The following is a 14604-nucleotide window of genomic DNA, read 5'->3' on the forward strand; positions in this document are numbered from 1 at the left end:
GGTTTAGTGGTGGGATGGCAGGGTTAGGTTAAAGGTTGGACTCTATGATCTCAAAGGTCTTTTCCAACCAAAGTGATTCTATGATTCTATATAGCCTGCTTGTTTCTAAAGCATTTACGAGTTTTCTTCAGAAATACTAAGGGGCAATGTTTATTAAACAACCAACACCCAAGAAACTCTGTTTTACTTTATTGTAGTGCCACACAGTTCTTCACTGGCTTCTGAATGTGATACATGTACACGGCTACTGAGTATTCATGACAAGACATTGAAAAAAGTCTCTGCCATTTGCATTTTTAAATCAATTATGGGAAACCAGATCTGCATTTTCTGATTGATCAAATGTATTTAACTGTTTGCTTAGATGTGTAATGATATACTGTATTTATGTGGAAAAAAGAACCAATAAAGAGTTAGTGGTTTTTTTAGAAACTCTTCTACAAATCTTTGTATTCAGAAAAAGTGAAAGAAAATGAGCAAAAACCCATACACAGTGATAGCAAAAATTTCAAAACATGTCAGCACTCATTAAAGGGTATAAAAGGATGGCTTCTTTTTCAAAACTACTGAGTAGAGTGATCTAATTTAGATGAGCTCATCTGAAGACCTGATGTATAAAAAGAAGTCAGAAGATTCTGGGCTCTTCAATATAGTTGCATATTTAACCTTCAAGTGTCCATATCTGCAAATTCTGTCATCAGGTTAATTTAACCAGTTATTTGTGACACGGTGTCAGAGGCTAAGTTCACTGTGAAATTTAGCTTTAGGCTTCTAAATAGATAGAATCATCATTGCTGAATAAAAGCTAATATAATGTGCAAGTAGTTGACTAACTGCTGAAGGCCCATAGTTTCCTACCTTCAGAAATTATGCCAATAGATAGTGATACGGAAAAATAACATTTCTATTCTTGCTCTCTCCCTCCTCCAACAATTTGTAATAGGGCTAAACAGTGATGTCTCTACTAAGTGCCATTGTTACTGACCTCTAGAATATGGGTTTTTTTACATTTTAATGTCAAAAGAACTGTCATTACTTTTCTTTGAAAGTTACTGTTTGTTGGCTAATGCAATTAGACAATTAACTGTGAATTCAGGTCAAGCAGATCTAAAATGATGAGTTGTAAGATTTTTAAGAACCAGATGACATGGACTTTGTTAATTCCAGATGGTGATCATATTGTTTTCTGCAATAGGAAAATGGCACCAGATGCCAGACAGTTACCAGAGAACATGACCAACACCTATGTGCTGTAATTTAGCTTTTCAAGAATGTGTGGTGATATTACACAACATATGTTTTGCTTTTGCAAATACCCCTGTTTTGACAGCTCTCTCACAACTAAACCCAACTCAGATATTCAGATTCCAATAGGTGTTTGTCTAACACAAATCTACAAAATACAACTGCCTGTTTCTGACATGAAATATCTCCCCATCAAACAATAAAGATTATGTCTAGGGAAGCAAACTGTACCAAAATCCTGTATTGTTCTGTCTGACTTATCATGTTTGAGAAATGCTTGCAGTCTCATTCATTTCCATGGATGTAGGCTCTGCTTCCCGTTACATAGAAATAACATAAATGCTGCCCATTTCTTACTGTTATTACTTGTGTCTCGGAGATTGTTAGGCTAATTGTGACCCCATGGATTATTTTCATTAAATCTTTGAATTAATTCCTAGACCAATCTTTGTTGAATATTTTATGAGATTGAGAAAGAAGAAACCGTGCTAAACTGAGAACCCTTTAAGCTCAGTTTACTTTATGGCATTTAAAATTAACATGAAAACACATTTTACAGAAGAAAAACAGTCTTCACCTATAATTTACAGGCAAGTAATTTCTGCAATAATTTTGATTTGGAGTTCCTGTCTCACTTCAGAAACCATGTCTTATTGCATAAAATACTTATGTTAAATAAACATCATCAATTGAACTTGCTTTCCTTTTCATTGATTGTCATTGATCATAATATTTCAATTATTCAACTGACCTATTCCTCAATGTATTTTTTTAATGCATAAGAAACAAATATTTTAACAAAATTAATGCCTGACTAAATATTATAAATATTGAACGGGATGAGTAGGAAGACTATTCTTGGTTTTCTTTTAAAATTTTTATATAGGAGGCATTTCTGTTTGAAACTGTGCATTTCAAAGATGGCTCCAACTCAGTGAAAAATAACCCTAATTATTAGTAATTACAATTTCCATTAGTGCAAGAAAGTAAAACTCATGCAGAAATATTTTGGAGCTTCCAAACACTGTATTATCTTTCTTCAAACTCACGCTGTAAACATCTACTTTATCTTGAAATGCATATATATAAAATGTGTACATTAATTTGAAGTAAATATTTTGTTTCAACATCATAAAATAATTCTTGTGGACAAAATTTGGGACCATACTAATGAATAGAAGAATGGAAAAGATAGTTTCATTCCTTGCACAACTGACAAACTCAGGTCACTTTTGTGGAAGATAGCCCATGGGGGTAATAACTTAGTGACAAAATAGAAAAAAAAGTAATAATTCAAAAATTACCAGGCCATTAATCTTGTCTTTACACGAGAACAGACTAATTTATTTCAGAGAGGGTTAAACCTGAGGTGCAATTTATAATCTTTTTGATAGCCTTGTAATGTTGAAAGATTAATAGTGTCATTCTGTATGATTTTGCTCTTGAACTTGAGCTATTTTTGTGAAAAAACTAAAGTAGCGGTGACATAAGGCAACAAGAAAGCTTCAATTTGCTGTTCATTTGCAAGAGGTGAGAACTGAATATAAGGAGCACTGCTTTGTGAAACAATATAAGCAGCATCACAAATGAAGATTGATCACACTTTCAAAATTTGGTAGTCATCATTGAAGATATTAGAACATTTTGAGTCCAGTTGTTGTACATATCATCAGAAAATAAGATAAATTAAGGAAGAAGGGAAATTCCACAAGAATTTGTCAGGTGTTCCCCCTCAGGGCGAAGCAATTTGTTTGGAGTTTTATCTATGAGCTTCTGTTGTGTCACTACGTTGTCTCTGACCTTCCTCATAATTTTTTCCAACTTTAGGCATTGGTTTTAACCTTGGAAAACAGTGAAATGAAACAGTTTTTTTACATATAAAACTGCAGTGAAGTTCTTCAGTTGCAGTCTTCATGTAGTTTTTCAGGTTTCTTAGAGACTCTTGGGAGAGTTGGACTGGAGAACTCTGTTTATGTCCAGTCACCAGAGTTCCTCATGTGCCTTCCTTTCTCCTTTGGAAAGTGTCCTACAATGGCTAGCGAAGGACTTGAAATACTGTGAAAGAGACTGATCCTTTCTGTAAGCAAGAGCAGAAGAGGAAGTCTTTGCAACAGAATTGTTAGCCCCGGCTATGTCCAAAGATGAATAGCATTTGTATTGCTTCTTACTCTGGAGATTACTGTCGGGAGTTTTCCTACATGCTGTGGATTGGGCAAATGGGACTTTTAATGATTCTGCTCCAAATATGACACCCCTGGCATTTTCGGAATCTCAGACTTTCAATCCAAAATTGAGCATAAGAAAAGTCGAATGAGTAGCTCTCATGAGAACTACTAAACTTAACAGAATTCCAGTCATTGTAGGGGCTATTAGCCAAATATACTGTATTGTCTCTGATATCTCTCATAGTAACTGTGGACAAAAGTACAGTAACTACTATACTTTTTTGATATTTACAGAAAATCATATACATTACATTTTTCTACTAGATTTAATAGATCTTTTAAAATGCTTCTCTCTGTGCACTACTAAAACCAACAGAAAACACTGCAATGTTTTGGTTCTGTTTTAGATAGAAGTGATGCTGTTGAGCTTCCTATAAAATTCACTCCTCGGTATGCCGGTAATTACCACTGTCAGATTCTCCTGAAGTCCTCCTGTGATGTTCGTGTCTATGAGATTGAATGTGTAGTGAATACAGACCACGCTGAAGCAGAGCTTGAATTTCTAACTCCAGCTTACCAGGTGGTGGTTCAGGATATTCCAATAGTAAGTTCGCTTTACTACTAGAAAGTAAACTAAGATTCAGAATTTTTAAAAACTGGACTCTGGAGCAATACTATTAAAATTTACAATTGTAAAATGCACAAATGCATGTAAATACTGACTTGAGTATTATTACTCAGAGTCCATATTGGATGTAATATAAAGATTGTTGGGAAAAATAGTTTCTGGAAGTTCTTAAAGTAAATTATTAGTTTGATGGTCTTATTTCTAATATTTCACTTCTGTCCTGACAATTGTTAAGCTGTTATTTAACAATGTTATCTCACTGAATGTGGAAAAAGAATTGTTTAACCTACGGAATAAATGTATTGTTTCTGGAAAAAAAAGGAGAAATGTTGAGGAATAAAATAGAGGTACTAGATTACACACAATTTAAAAAATATGGCAAGTATAGGCATTATATCATATATAGTTTTATCATATCTATTTTGTATATGAAATATTTGACATATGAGAAGTAAGACCAGGGAGTGAAGATGGAGTGTTGGTTGGAATATCATGTCTTTCCAAAGATTATTGCTCAAAATGTAGAGATTTTTTCTGGTTTAAAGGTAAAAATGATAGGGAAGGAGCTTAAGTTGCAAGAGAAAGGGTAAAGATTCTTTAAGAGATAGAAATGGTAAAATTTTTCCTGAGATTTGAATGATGGTTTGGTCTATGTACTTGATGTAACCTTTTGATATTAGAGTCACTGAGGAATAGTAGTGAGTTAATTTATAGAAAAAATATTCTGAGATTTTGTAGACAAAAGAGTGAGGGCAGATTCAAACAAGGAGTCTTAATGTCTGGGGAAAGACCACACTGTGGATGCTCTGTGAAATACTGGAAGTAGACAAGGAACCTAATATTTAGTTCAAAGCACTGCGTGGTAGGTGGAACACTTTATAAATAGAACAAAAAAAATGGTCAGGTGAGTTGCTTAAAGCCACGCAGTGAATTAGTGTCAGAAACAGAATAAGAACCCACCTGAATCTGAGATCTGTAATTGTTTTTTTTATATGGGAATTAAGGCTGAGTATCTGAAGTTTCCATAATTCCCTCAACCATGAGATGAATGTAATTGTTCCATCATTCGCTTTCAGTCTCTCCAGTGAAAGAGATATAGGTCCTATACATGCAGCCTTATTATGTACCTTGGATTTAATCACCTACCATGCTGTGAAAAGATTCTAACTCCCTTGGCATTAATTGTGTTTCTTATTGACTTAACAGGCTTCAGATAAGATTTCTCATTAAGTAGAAATCCTGTAAGAATTAGATGATTAAGTAATTAAAACTGTTTGTTAATGCACAAGTTCAAGGGAGTTGGATTTAAGATTAGAATGTTCAAATGTTTGTGGTTAACCTGAATATCATTCTTTAGAAGGTGTTTTTGACAAATTCATGCTGTATTAGAAGGATTTGTAACAGAAGAATTTCAAAGTGACCATGTTTGTCAACAGCATATCTTCAGCTGACAAGTTTTTGTGTTTGAGATTAAGAAGGAATACTTAATTGGTGTAGTCATCACTAGTGTGGATAAAGGAAGCATCTGATACCAATGGCACTAGAAAGCATTGAAAATAAAATGTAAGCCCCCAAATATTGACTGTCCTCCTCTTTTCTTTACCAAAGAACAATCATGGTGATGTTTTTCCTCTCTCCCACCTTTTAAAACAGGAGATTAGCAAAGGGTGATGACCTGCCAGTTTTAAAACTGGTCAAACTGTTTTTCAAAGGCATAAAGTTGTTCCTGATGTTGTGGAGAAAAAAAAAAGCATAAGAATAAAAGTAATCTTTTGATGCCTTTTTTTCTCTTTCATTTTATTTTCAGCATGAGGATAGCAGTTAATCACTTTTTTTTTTCCCCTCGTGTTTTCTACCAGAGATCATGTAACTGTGTTATTACAGAATTGGAGACCACGGGGATGGAAGTATTTTAAAAAACTGATGCACTATACAAATCTCAACATTCCAAAAAGGCATTTGTGCTCAACTACTAGGAAATTTACCTCTTAACAACTAAGAATTTAGCATTAATCATACATATTAATCAAATCTTAGATACACTGCAGGTCTCGTACCGTGCTGTGGGGTGAGCTCTGATGACCACAGGTGGTTCTTAGTTTCTGAGGTTAAGATAGCTGAGCTTCAGAGACTCTTGAAGAAAGAAATTGGTATGGAAGTATCATCTCTATTCCCCCAAATCCATTATCTCTGACATTTATATGCAGTTTTTCATGGATAAAGACCATTAAGGGTCAAAGGATTTCTTCCTCTCTTGATAAATCATATCAATCTTCTGTTTTGACAAGGCATGTATTAGTTTTTGAATGACAGTTTATTTTCTTTTTCAGATGAATGTTAACATATTTGAAGACTCTATGTTTAGTCATCTGGTTCCTTCAAATAGTAGGAGGCCAGATACCATCATTTTAGTTTTACTATCTTTATGCAGCCCTCAAACATGTATTACAACGTATCTTACTTTCTACCATAATCAAGCAGTTTTGCAATACACGTGGATGCAAGACAAACATGTTTCTTAAATAGGTTTTCATACTACTCAGGACAGGCATTCTTTAAAATAGATTAATCTCTTGAAAGACCAGTTTCTGAGAACATAGGACTGTAAAAACTCCTTCGGAGATGGAGTGCTTGTTTCGTAAGCAAGACTGATTGTGTAATACTGTCAGTAGCCAAATGAGGTAATATATGCTGTTACACCACATCAGCGCTTTAAAGAGGTACACTAAGATTTTCGACACATGGAAAAGGGACAGAATTTTGGCAAGCATTAAACAGCACCATAAAGATACTTTAAATGTTCATAATGATACTTAGAAATTCCATTTGACCATTAACTATATCATGTACACATTCTTCTAATGAGTATTTCTGCTGACAGTATTGCAACTAATAGTATTGGTAACCAGTACCTCTGGCTGCCAGGAATAAGGGATTTATTATTAGCTTAATTCATTTTTAAAATACACTGTTTTATTCTCCCCAAAGGTGCTTTAAGCCAGTACTTTAGGAAAATGAGTACTGTGTTCTGATTTGATGATAACTGCAAGTGAAAGCTGAAATGCATGTTAAGAGCTTTAAATGCATAATCTAATTTACATCTTTGCTTTGATTTCAGAGTAACATGTCCAGCAAGGAGTGGAAACTTGAAGCAATTTTGGAAGGACATGGTTTTTATGGGCCTCCTCTAATAAATGTGGGTCTAGGCGAAACAGTTCTGTATCCTCTCATGTTCAAGCCTACTGCTGAGTGTGTAACAATGGTAAGAGGGAAATCAGTTTCAACATTTGAAAAGGATGCTTCTGTCAATAAAATTTATATCAGTGTCAAATTATGAAAGTGCTTAAGCAGTTACTAACATTAAGCTTCTGCTTGAGGGTCAGAAATTGAAAGATTGCCTACTATCTGAAGTGAAAAAATAAAGGAACTAAATTTGCCAAGCTTAAGATAAGGCATGATAGGTTTTCCCACCACACTTTGCAATCTCTTCCTTTATTTGGTCTTCTATGAAACCCTCCGTTTTAATGAAATAACCAGTTACTCTGTAGAGATTTTGAACTTTGATCAGAAAAATGTACATTGTGTTAGTCTGAATTTAAATACATTTATTAAATTGCATTTCATTACCTAAGTAATAAAGTAGTACCACTGAGTATTTCTCATTGCATGCATACATCAGAAATAAATTTATGTATATGTAAAATAATTTCTGTTAAAAGTTAAGCCACTACTTAGAAGCTGCTTTTTCCATTAGAGCATTCACTGTTGTGAATGCTAAAATGAAAAGCAGAGCAAAGGTTATGACAACTTTAGCAAGAAGCTATATATGTATTTTTCCCTGTATACTAGCTGAGAGATTTTGACTGCTATTCAAATGTGTGAATTGCCAAAGACACACACACACAAAATTGCTCTCTGAAACATCAGTAATCCTTCTGCATGCATTACCAACCAAATATAATGTAGTTTAGAAATCCAGTATTATAAAATTATTAAAAGCTGGAAGCGCTGAATCCTTTGACAACAAACAATTATGAAGAACATTTTGAACAACAGATGGAAATGATTAAGCAAAGTTATATTTTGTATGAGGAACAAGGATGCATGAGAACATATTTTCTTGAATATTTGTTTTCCAGGAAGAAGCCAAGAGGTATAAAATCTAGACGTATGAAGGCTTTATATTGATAAATTTCATAATTTAGAAAAATTAAAAATAAAGGCTTTTGCTTCTTTAGTTTTGTTCTCTGTTTAACAGCAGTTCCTATTGACTTTTCTAGTTCTTAAGTAAACACTTTCTTGCAAGCATGTTTTGTTGCCTGGATTTAAGATTAATAGACTAAAGGAGTTGGTTTGGCAGCCAAAGGGGACTTTTACAGTGCTGAAAATTTTTTTTATTTTTCTTCTTTTTTCTTTGCCATAGGGAAGGCTTATTCTGCGAAATGATACAGCTGGCACCGAAAACATCTTTAGCCTTAAGGGAATAGGGAAGAAACCTCTGGCACAGGATCATATTGTGATAGATTGCCAAGTGAGAAAGGTCACTCGAAAAATTTTATGGGTGCCCAATTATACCAAGAACAAGTTAACATACAAGGTAAATTTCCTCAATAATTTGACAACTATTTTTCTATCCAAGGGCCTATGAATTATGTATTACGATAGCAAATATTACTGTAATTGTACATACACCATTAAAATATATGTATCCACGAGAAAATACATAGAACTATAGTTTATACTATATGGATATGTTTATAGTCAAGAAGACTGTGAGGTAGCCTATAATTTCCAAGGATTTCAGTCTGGTTCCTAAGGGGACAACACTTCTACAATTGCACTCTTCGTTTACTACTCTTTCCTCACTTGTTCCTCACTGGTTTGAAACCAGTGGCCAATTCCATCAGTTTTGACATCAGAGAAGGGGCTTGAGAATACAGGGGTTTTAAAACCTTCATAAAGCATTGGAATTTTACAGGAAAAGTACAAAAAATATTATCCTACTAAGGGAAAGATTGCAGCATGAGCTCACTATCTCTCTGTGCCCAATGGCCTGGCCAGTCAGTACTTGCATTTCTTGGAACAGTTATAGCAGTTAGTGTCTTTTGCCCAGCTGTTGTTTCATGTTGGAGGCAGTTGGGAATACTTTGTGTGTTTGTTGATGGGAAAGAAAATTTAAAGGAAATAACAAACTGGAGTTGTTGAAGGGCAATGGGTCACTAGGGAGATGGAGTAGGAGGTGCTGAGGTAGTTGTGATTTCAGTGGAAGGACATAAGATATAAATTCTTAGAAAATAGTTTTGTTAGTTTCCCTGCTTGAGCACATCTTTTTACTATTAAATATAATTCTTATTTTTCACTGGTTTAGTTATATACAGTTTATACCGGTATTTACACAAACCATATTTTTGTATTTAAAAACACTGTTGTATTCCTGTAACTGCACAATTTTCCTACTATTTATCTTGTCTGCATGTTTAATTTGAAAGGGAGAAAAATATTTCAGTAGTATTCTTTCCCTTCCTCATCCACGTATAGGAACCTATGTCATATACCAGCAGAGGTGGAATGTACATTAGGGCAAAAAAAGATGACTTCTGCTTTTAATCTCAGCTGCAGAGGTGGTTTCTGGGCAAGAACGTCTTGGACCTTGCTCAATAAAAGCCAACTTTGTGCCTCTATTATGGCATTTCCAACTAGAGTAGATAGCATCTATATACTATGGCTGTATAGTCTTTGCTAAGAGGGCAAAACAAGGCAGGAGAGTGTGCCCTAAAAATTGTCAGCATATTTAAATATGTATTTTTGACCTGAGGGGTTTGGGTGCCGTGGGGTTTTTTTGTAGTTTTTATTTTGGGGCAAAGGAAGGAAAAGGGGAGAATGTAGATTCTAGAAGATAAAATCTGACAGTGAACTAGTGTGGACTTGTAAAATGAGTGATCTTTTGTTCTCAGCCTTGGTACCAGTAGCACCAAATGCTGCTTTACTCAAAATGACAGGTATTGGTAGACGGTGGCCTCACCTTATTTTATAAAGACAGCTCATGATCACCATCACCAGTAGCACTCTTTTATTAGTTTGATGGGAATTTGTGGCAATGTGAAATCCTTAAAGTCTTGCTAGTCTACAATTTTTCACTCTTACAGGGGGATTTACATTTAATAAACTTTGTATATCATAAAAAGGTCCAGCTTCGTGTTCCTATTTTTTGACTCATTATTAAACCCCCCAAACAAAGCAGGAAATGTATTTTTTGAGCATCACCAGCCTTGACACTTTTCAACAATCTTAGCTTTTTAGATGTGAATGCATTTACATTTCTAATACATTTGTACTTTTATTTCTGAAAGAAATTAATGTTTTTGAAAGTTGACAACAGAACTCTTCCTTCAGCTTTCCCACTGTGTGAACTCAATATTTTTTGTGCCAATGAAAGTGAAAGATACGAAAATATCAAACTTCAAAATGGATGCATTAAAATTTTTAATTGTATGTCTTCTTCAGAAACTTTGCATTAAATGGATTTATGACAGTTGTGACTATTCCAGGGTGAGCCAGGTCTGATTGAACTTTGACTTCCTTGAGGGTGTTCTCTGGGTACCAATATCTGGTTTTTGGGTGGGGTTTTTCTTCTGCTTGGTTGGTTTTGTTGTGGATTGTTTTGTTGTGGGGTTTTTTTTGCCTCTGTGAAGTACTGCTTGACAGTCCGATGTGCGCTCTTTTTGCTCTGAGACTTTTGGGAGAGAAGTTGTAAGGCCAGTTACTTGATATATTTTCTCTATGCTAGGATTTCACCCAGAAGCTGTTGCAGAAGAGTTGTTGAAGCAAGGTGGGCTGGAATTGTTGGAAAAGGCATGATTACAAAACCTACCAGTGTCTGGAAAATGTCCTCTCAACAAAACAAACAATATTAATCACTTCCAGCACTATTCAGCAGATGCCACGTAGTGTCTTGTGCTATTGTATTGAGTGAAGATCATTTGCTTGCTTTTAATTCCCAAAGGGATAGTCTGTAAATGAGGATTTAATCAGTAAATCCAGAGCATGACTGCCATTATCTCTAGTTATTAGGAGAAAGGGGAAAACCTCCTCTAAGAGGGAACTGTGACCAACAACCTTGCTAGAAATGCAAAATAAACTTTATTTACTTGGAAGTGCATAGCACAAAGGGCAACAGGAAAAAGAAATGATACTAATTTTGTTGTTGTTGTTCATTCCATGCTGCCTGATTACTGTAATTTCTGGATAGTCTGTTGTGAAGCAGGGCACAACAGATTGTGATTTTGTCTTTGTCAGTGTTTCCCTTGGGGGTAGTTGCTGAGAGCCCAGTAACTCCTCCTCCTTTTTAATCCAGCAGCTTTGAAATTTTACCATATTGTCATTTAGCTAAGTTGATGATTAGGTAGAGGAAATCTTGTCAGCTTCGGTGGAGAGAGAACAAAGATAATCCAAAAAGTGATAGTTTTAGAAATGTTTTTGATGGGATCTTTTGTAATTTTGTTGGCTGGTGAATATCTTCATTATTGAATTGGTTGGTTGATTTGCCCCATACATCCTCCACTGATGGAGTGTGTCTGCTATATGAGGTTACTTTTCTCAGACAAACTGGGACATACATGGTATTTTTAAAAAACATATTTCATTTGCTGAAATAATAAAGCTCAGCCTATATCAGGAATGGTATAAAATGTGCAGGTAGCTGACGAGCATAGTAATTTACAGGCGTGTCCATAAACTCATTCATACTGCACAATGAATACTTAACAATAAGTAATTTAGATGAATTAGTACTTGGATAATTTTGCCTTAGAGGTGTAAATTTAGCTTCACTATTCCATTTTAAGAACAGAATATATTAAACTACAAACTTAATAAAAACAAATTTAATTTAAAAAATAATTACAATGTATATATGCTACCCTCTTTCTCAGTATTCACTATATATATCTAATAGCTTCAAACAAAATAAGGGTACTACTGCAGAAGTGACTATTGAAAATGAAAGCTAAATCTGGGAGGAGGAAGAGGGAAATAGTTCTTTCCTTTCCTCCATTAAGAAAGCCCTTTTCTCACTGAATAATGCTTTTCCCATTTCAAACATATCTAGAGTGCTCATGGCTGGAGCAGCAATAATTTTTGTATGCGTGGTTTGCTTGTCTGTGCAATCACTAATATGTATCAAGAGAGTCAGGGAGGGAAGAAGTGCCTTTGGAATTTAGTGGAGGTCATGTGCTTGACTCCATCAGTCTACCTCTAAAAATGCTAAGCAAACGACTTTCAGTGCCCACAAAGCTTTCTGTGATTAGAAAGACAATTTCCATAAATTTGTCAAAAAATGTGAATGTTTTATGAACGTTTTATTCTACTGATAGATATGTAAACCTCAGGGAAACACAGCCACTCTGCTCTTCATGGTTGGTTCTATGGGATATTACAAAAATTGTCTTTCTTGTGATTAAGTTACTCCTGGTTCTGAAAAAGCATTACAACAGTATTCATAAAGAATTTGTGCACATATAACGTCAGCCAGAGAACACATCCTTCTCTGATACTGAATTAATGTAAGGTTAGTGACTGCAATGTAAGTGGTTTTTAGTGGCTGTAAAATTAGTTTCAAATCATCCTACAAAAGTAGGAAGTGTAAAGTATTTCTATAAAATCCAATCTGTCAGTCTCATGACAAAATGTTTTATATCATTTTCTTTTGATTTTTATATAAAAGTGTGTCTGCTGGATGTAAATAATTGCCTGGTGTGTTGATGGCTGCTTCTAATGACACCTTTGGTAGTAACTTTAGCTATAAAGGTGCCTAATTCTTTCAAGGCTTGGTTTTGCAGTAAAAATTACTGTTACCTGTGTAACAGTTTTTCTCAGTGCTGCTCAAAATAGATGTCATTAAAGTAAACTCTCTAGAGGAATCTCAAAGCTCAGTTACCTTACCTTTCAGGTATTAGGTTATACAAACCGTTAGTAATTTCCCAAAGTATTGTAGAATAAATACATAATCAAAGACTATGAAATCCCCTGTTCTTCAGTGCATTTCTCTCTCTATCCTCTATGTATCCATTTTAGATCTTTACAATGTCAATGAAAGAAAGACACGAAGGTTGGGTATTTATTACAAATTTCTCAAAATAATGAAATTACATACTGTAAACCCTTAATGAGGTGCTTCCCTGTTCAGGCTGTCTTGTTTGGTAATTTATGTGAGATTTCCTGAGAATAAATTCCATGCAACTCTAGTAACCTGATTGCTGAAGGTCCTATACCCTCATCAAGTTTGTATTATTTAACCACAAGTAAATCTGTGTATGCCATAATTCTTCTAATTTCATCTGCCCATCCAATTTCAATCCTTTTGGTTTCCACATTGCCTACCAGAAATTCTGTAACAGACTTCACTATAGAAAAAGCATTCTTCATGGCAATAATTAATGGTAGAAAGGCCTACAGAATGCAAGAATAACTGTGGTTGTTGGCAGGGTTTTTTTGTCATTACTAGTTATGAAATTTTTTGATCAAGTAAGGGTGTAGTAAGATCTTAGGCCTGCTTTGTTTCTTGAGATAGGTTAGTGATCTAGACAAGTGGCCTGGCTGGCTTACGAATCTGGATTATGTAGCACTCTTCATTATGTAGAACTCCAGATTGCAGCTAAACAGGCAGAAATTATTTGTGGAATATACTCAGTGCAATGCAAAGATGTTTTATTTCAGTGTTTTAACATGCCAGTGGCAAAATAATAGTGATTACAAGAACTAAATGATTTCCTAATAACTCAGGAACTTGCAAGGTATGCACCAAAAGGAGGATGAGGGAAACTAATGGTAGCTTCTTTCAAAATATTTGTCATTCTTGACAGTATTGAAAAAAAATCTGGTTATCAGATTGATCAGTGACTCTCACAGACCTGGTTCTGGCCTAATGTCAAGGAGCATTAAGTTTTTAATAACTAAAGCCTGTCAATATATTCATCAATGACTTAGGCAGCAAGATCGAGTGTACCCTCAGCAAATTTGCAGATGACATCAAGCTGAGTGGTGCAGCTGACATGACAGAAGGACAGGATGTCATCCAAAGAAACCTGAACAGGCTGGAGAGGTGGGCCTGTGTGAACCTCGTGAGGTTCAACAAGGCCAAGTGCAAGGTCCTGCACCTGGGTCAGGGTAAGCCTTGGTATCAATACAGGCTGGGAGAAGAAAGGATTGAGAGCAGCCCTGCCGAGAGGGACCTGGGGGTACTGATGTATGAAAAGCTGGACATGAGCTAGCAATGTGCGCTGGCAGCCCAGAAGGCCAACCGTACCCTAGGCTGCATCAGGAGAAGTGTGGCCAGCAGGTCGAGGGAGGTGATTCTGCCCCTCTACTCTACTCTGGTGAGACCTCTCCTGGAGCCCTGCGTCCAGCTCTGGAGCCCTCAGCACAATAAGGACATGGAACTGTTGGAGTGGGTCCAGAAAAATGATCCGAGGGCTGGAGCACCTCCCCTATGAGGACAGGCTGAGGGAGTTGGGGTTGTTCAGCCTGGAGAAGAGAAGGCTGCGGGGAGACCTGATTGCGGCCTTTCAG

The 14604-nt window shown here is 35.6% G+C and overlaps 1 protein-coding gene across 1 annotated transcript in view; it reads left to right on the plus strand.

Annotated features, from left to right (window-relative positions):
- Window positions 1-14604, plus strand: part of CFAP47 (cilia and flagella associated protein 47) — a 401308-nt gene that overhangs the window by 225884 nt on the left and 160820 nt on the right. Inside the window, exons 47-49 of the mRNA XM_035901932.1 lie at window positions 3818-4014; window positions 7157-7300; window positions 8462-8635. Coding sequence (XP_035757825.1) covers window positions 3818-4014; window positions 7157-7300; window positions 8462-8635 — 515 coding nt within the window. The remainder of the gene's footprint in view (window positions 1-3817; window positions 4015-7156; window positions 7301-8461; window positions 8636-14604) is intronic.

This window comes from Egretta garzetta, unplaced genomic scaffold (assembly GCF_000687185.1).
Source record: "Egretta garzetta isolate BGI_Z169 unplaced genomic scaffold, ASM68718v1 scaffold70, whole genome shotgun sequence".
Taxonomy (NCBI): Eukaryota; Metazoa; Chordata; class Aves; order Pelecaniformes; family Ardeidae; genus Egretta; species Egretta garzetta.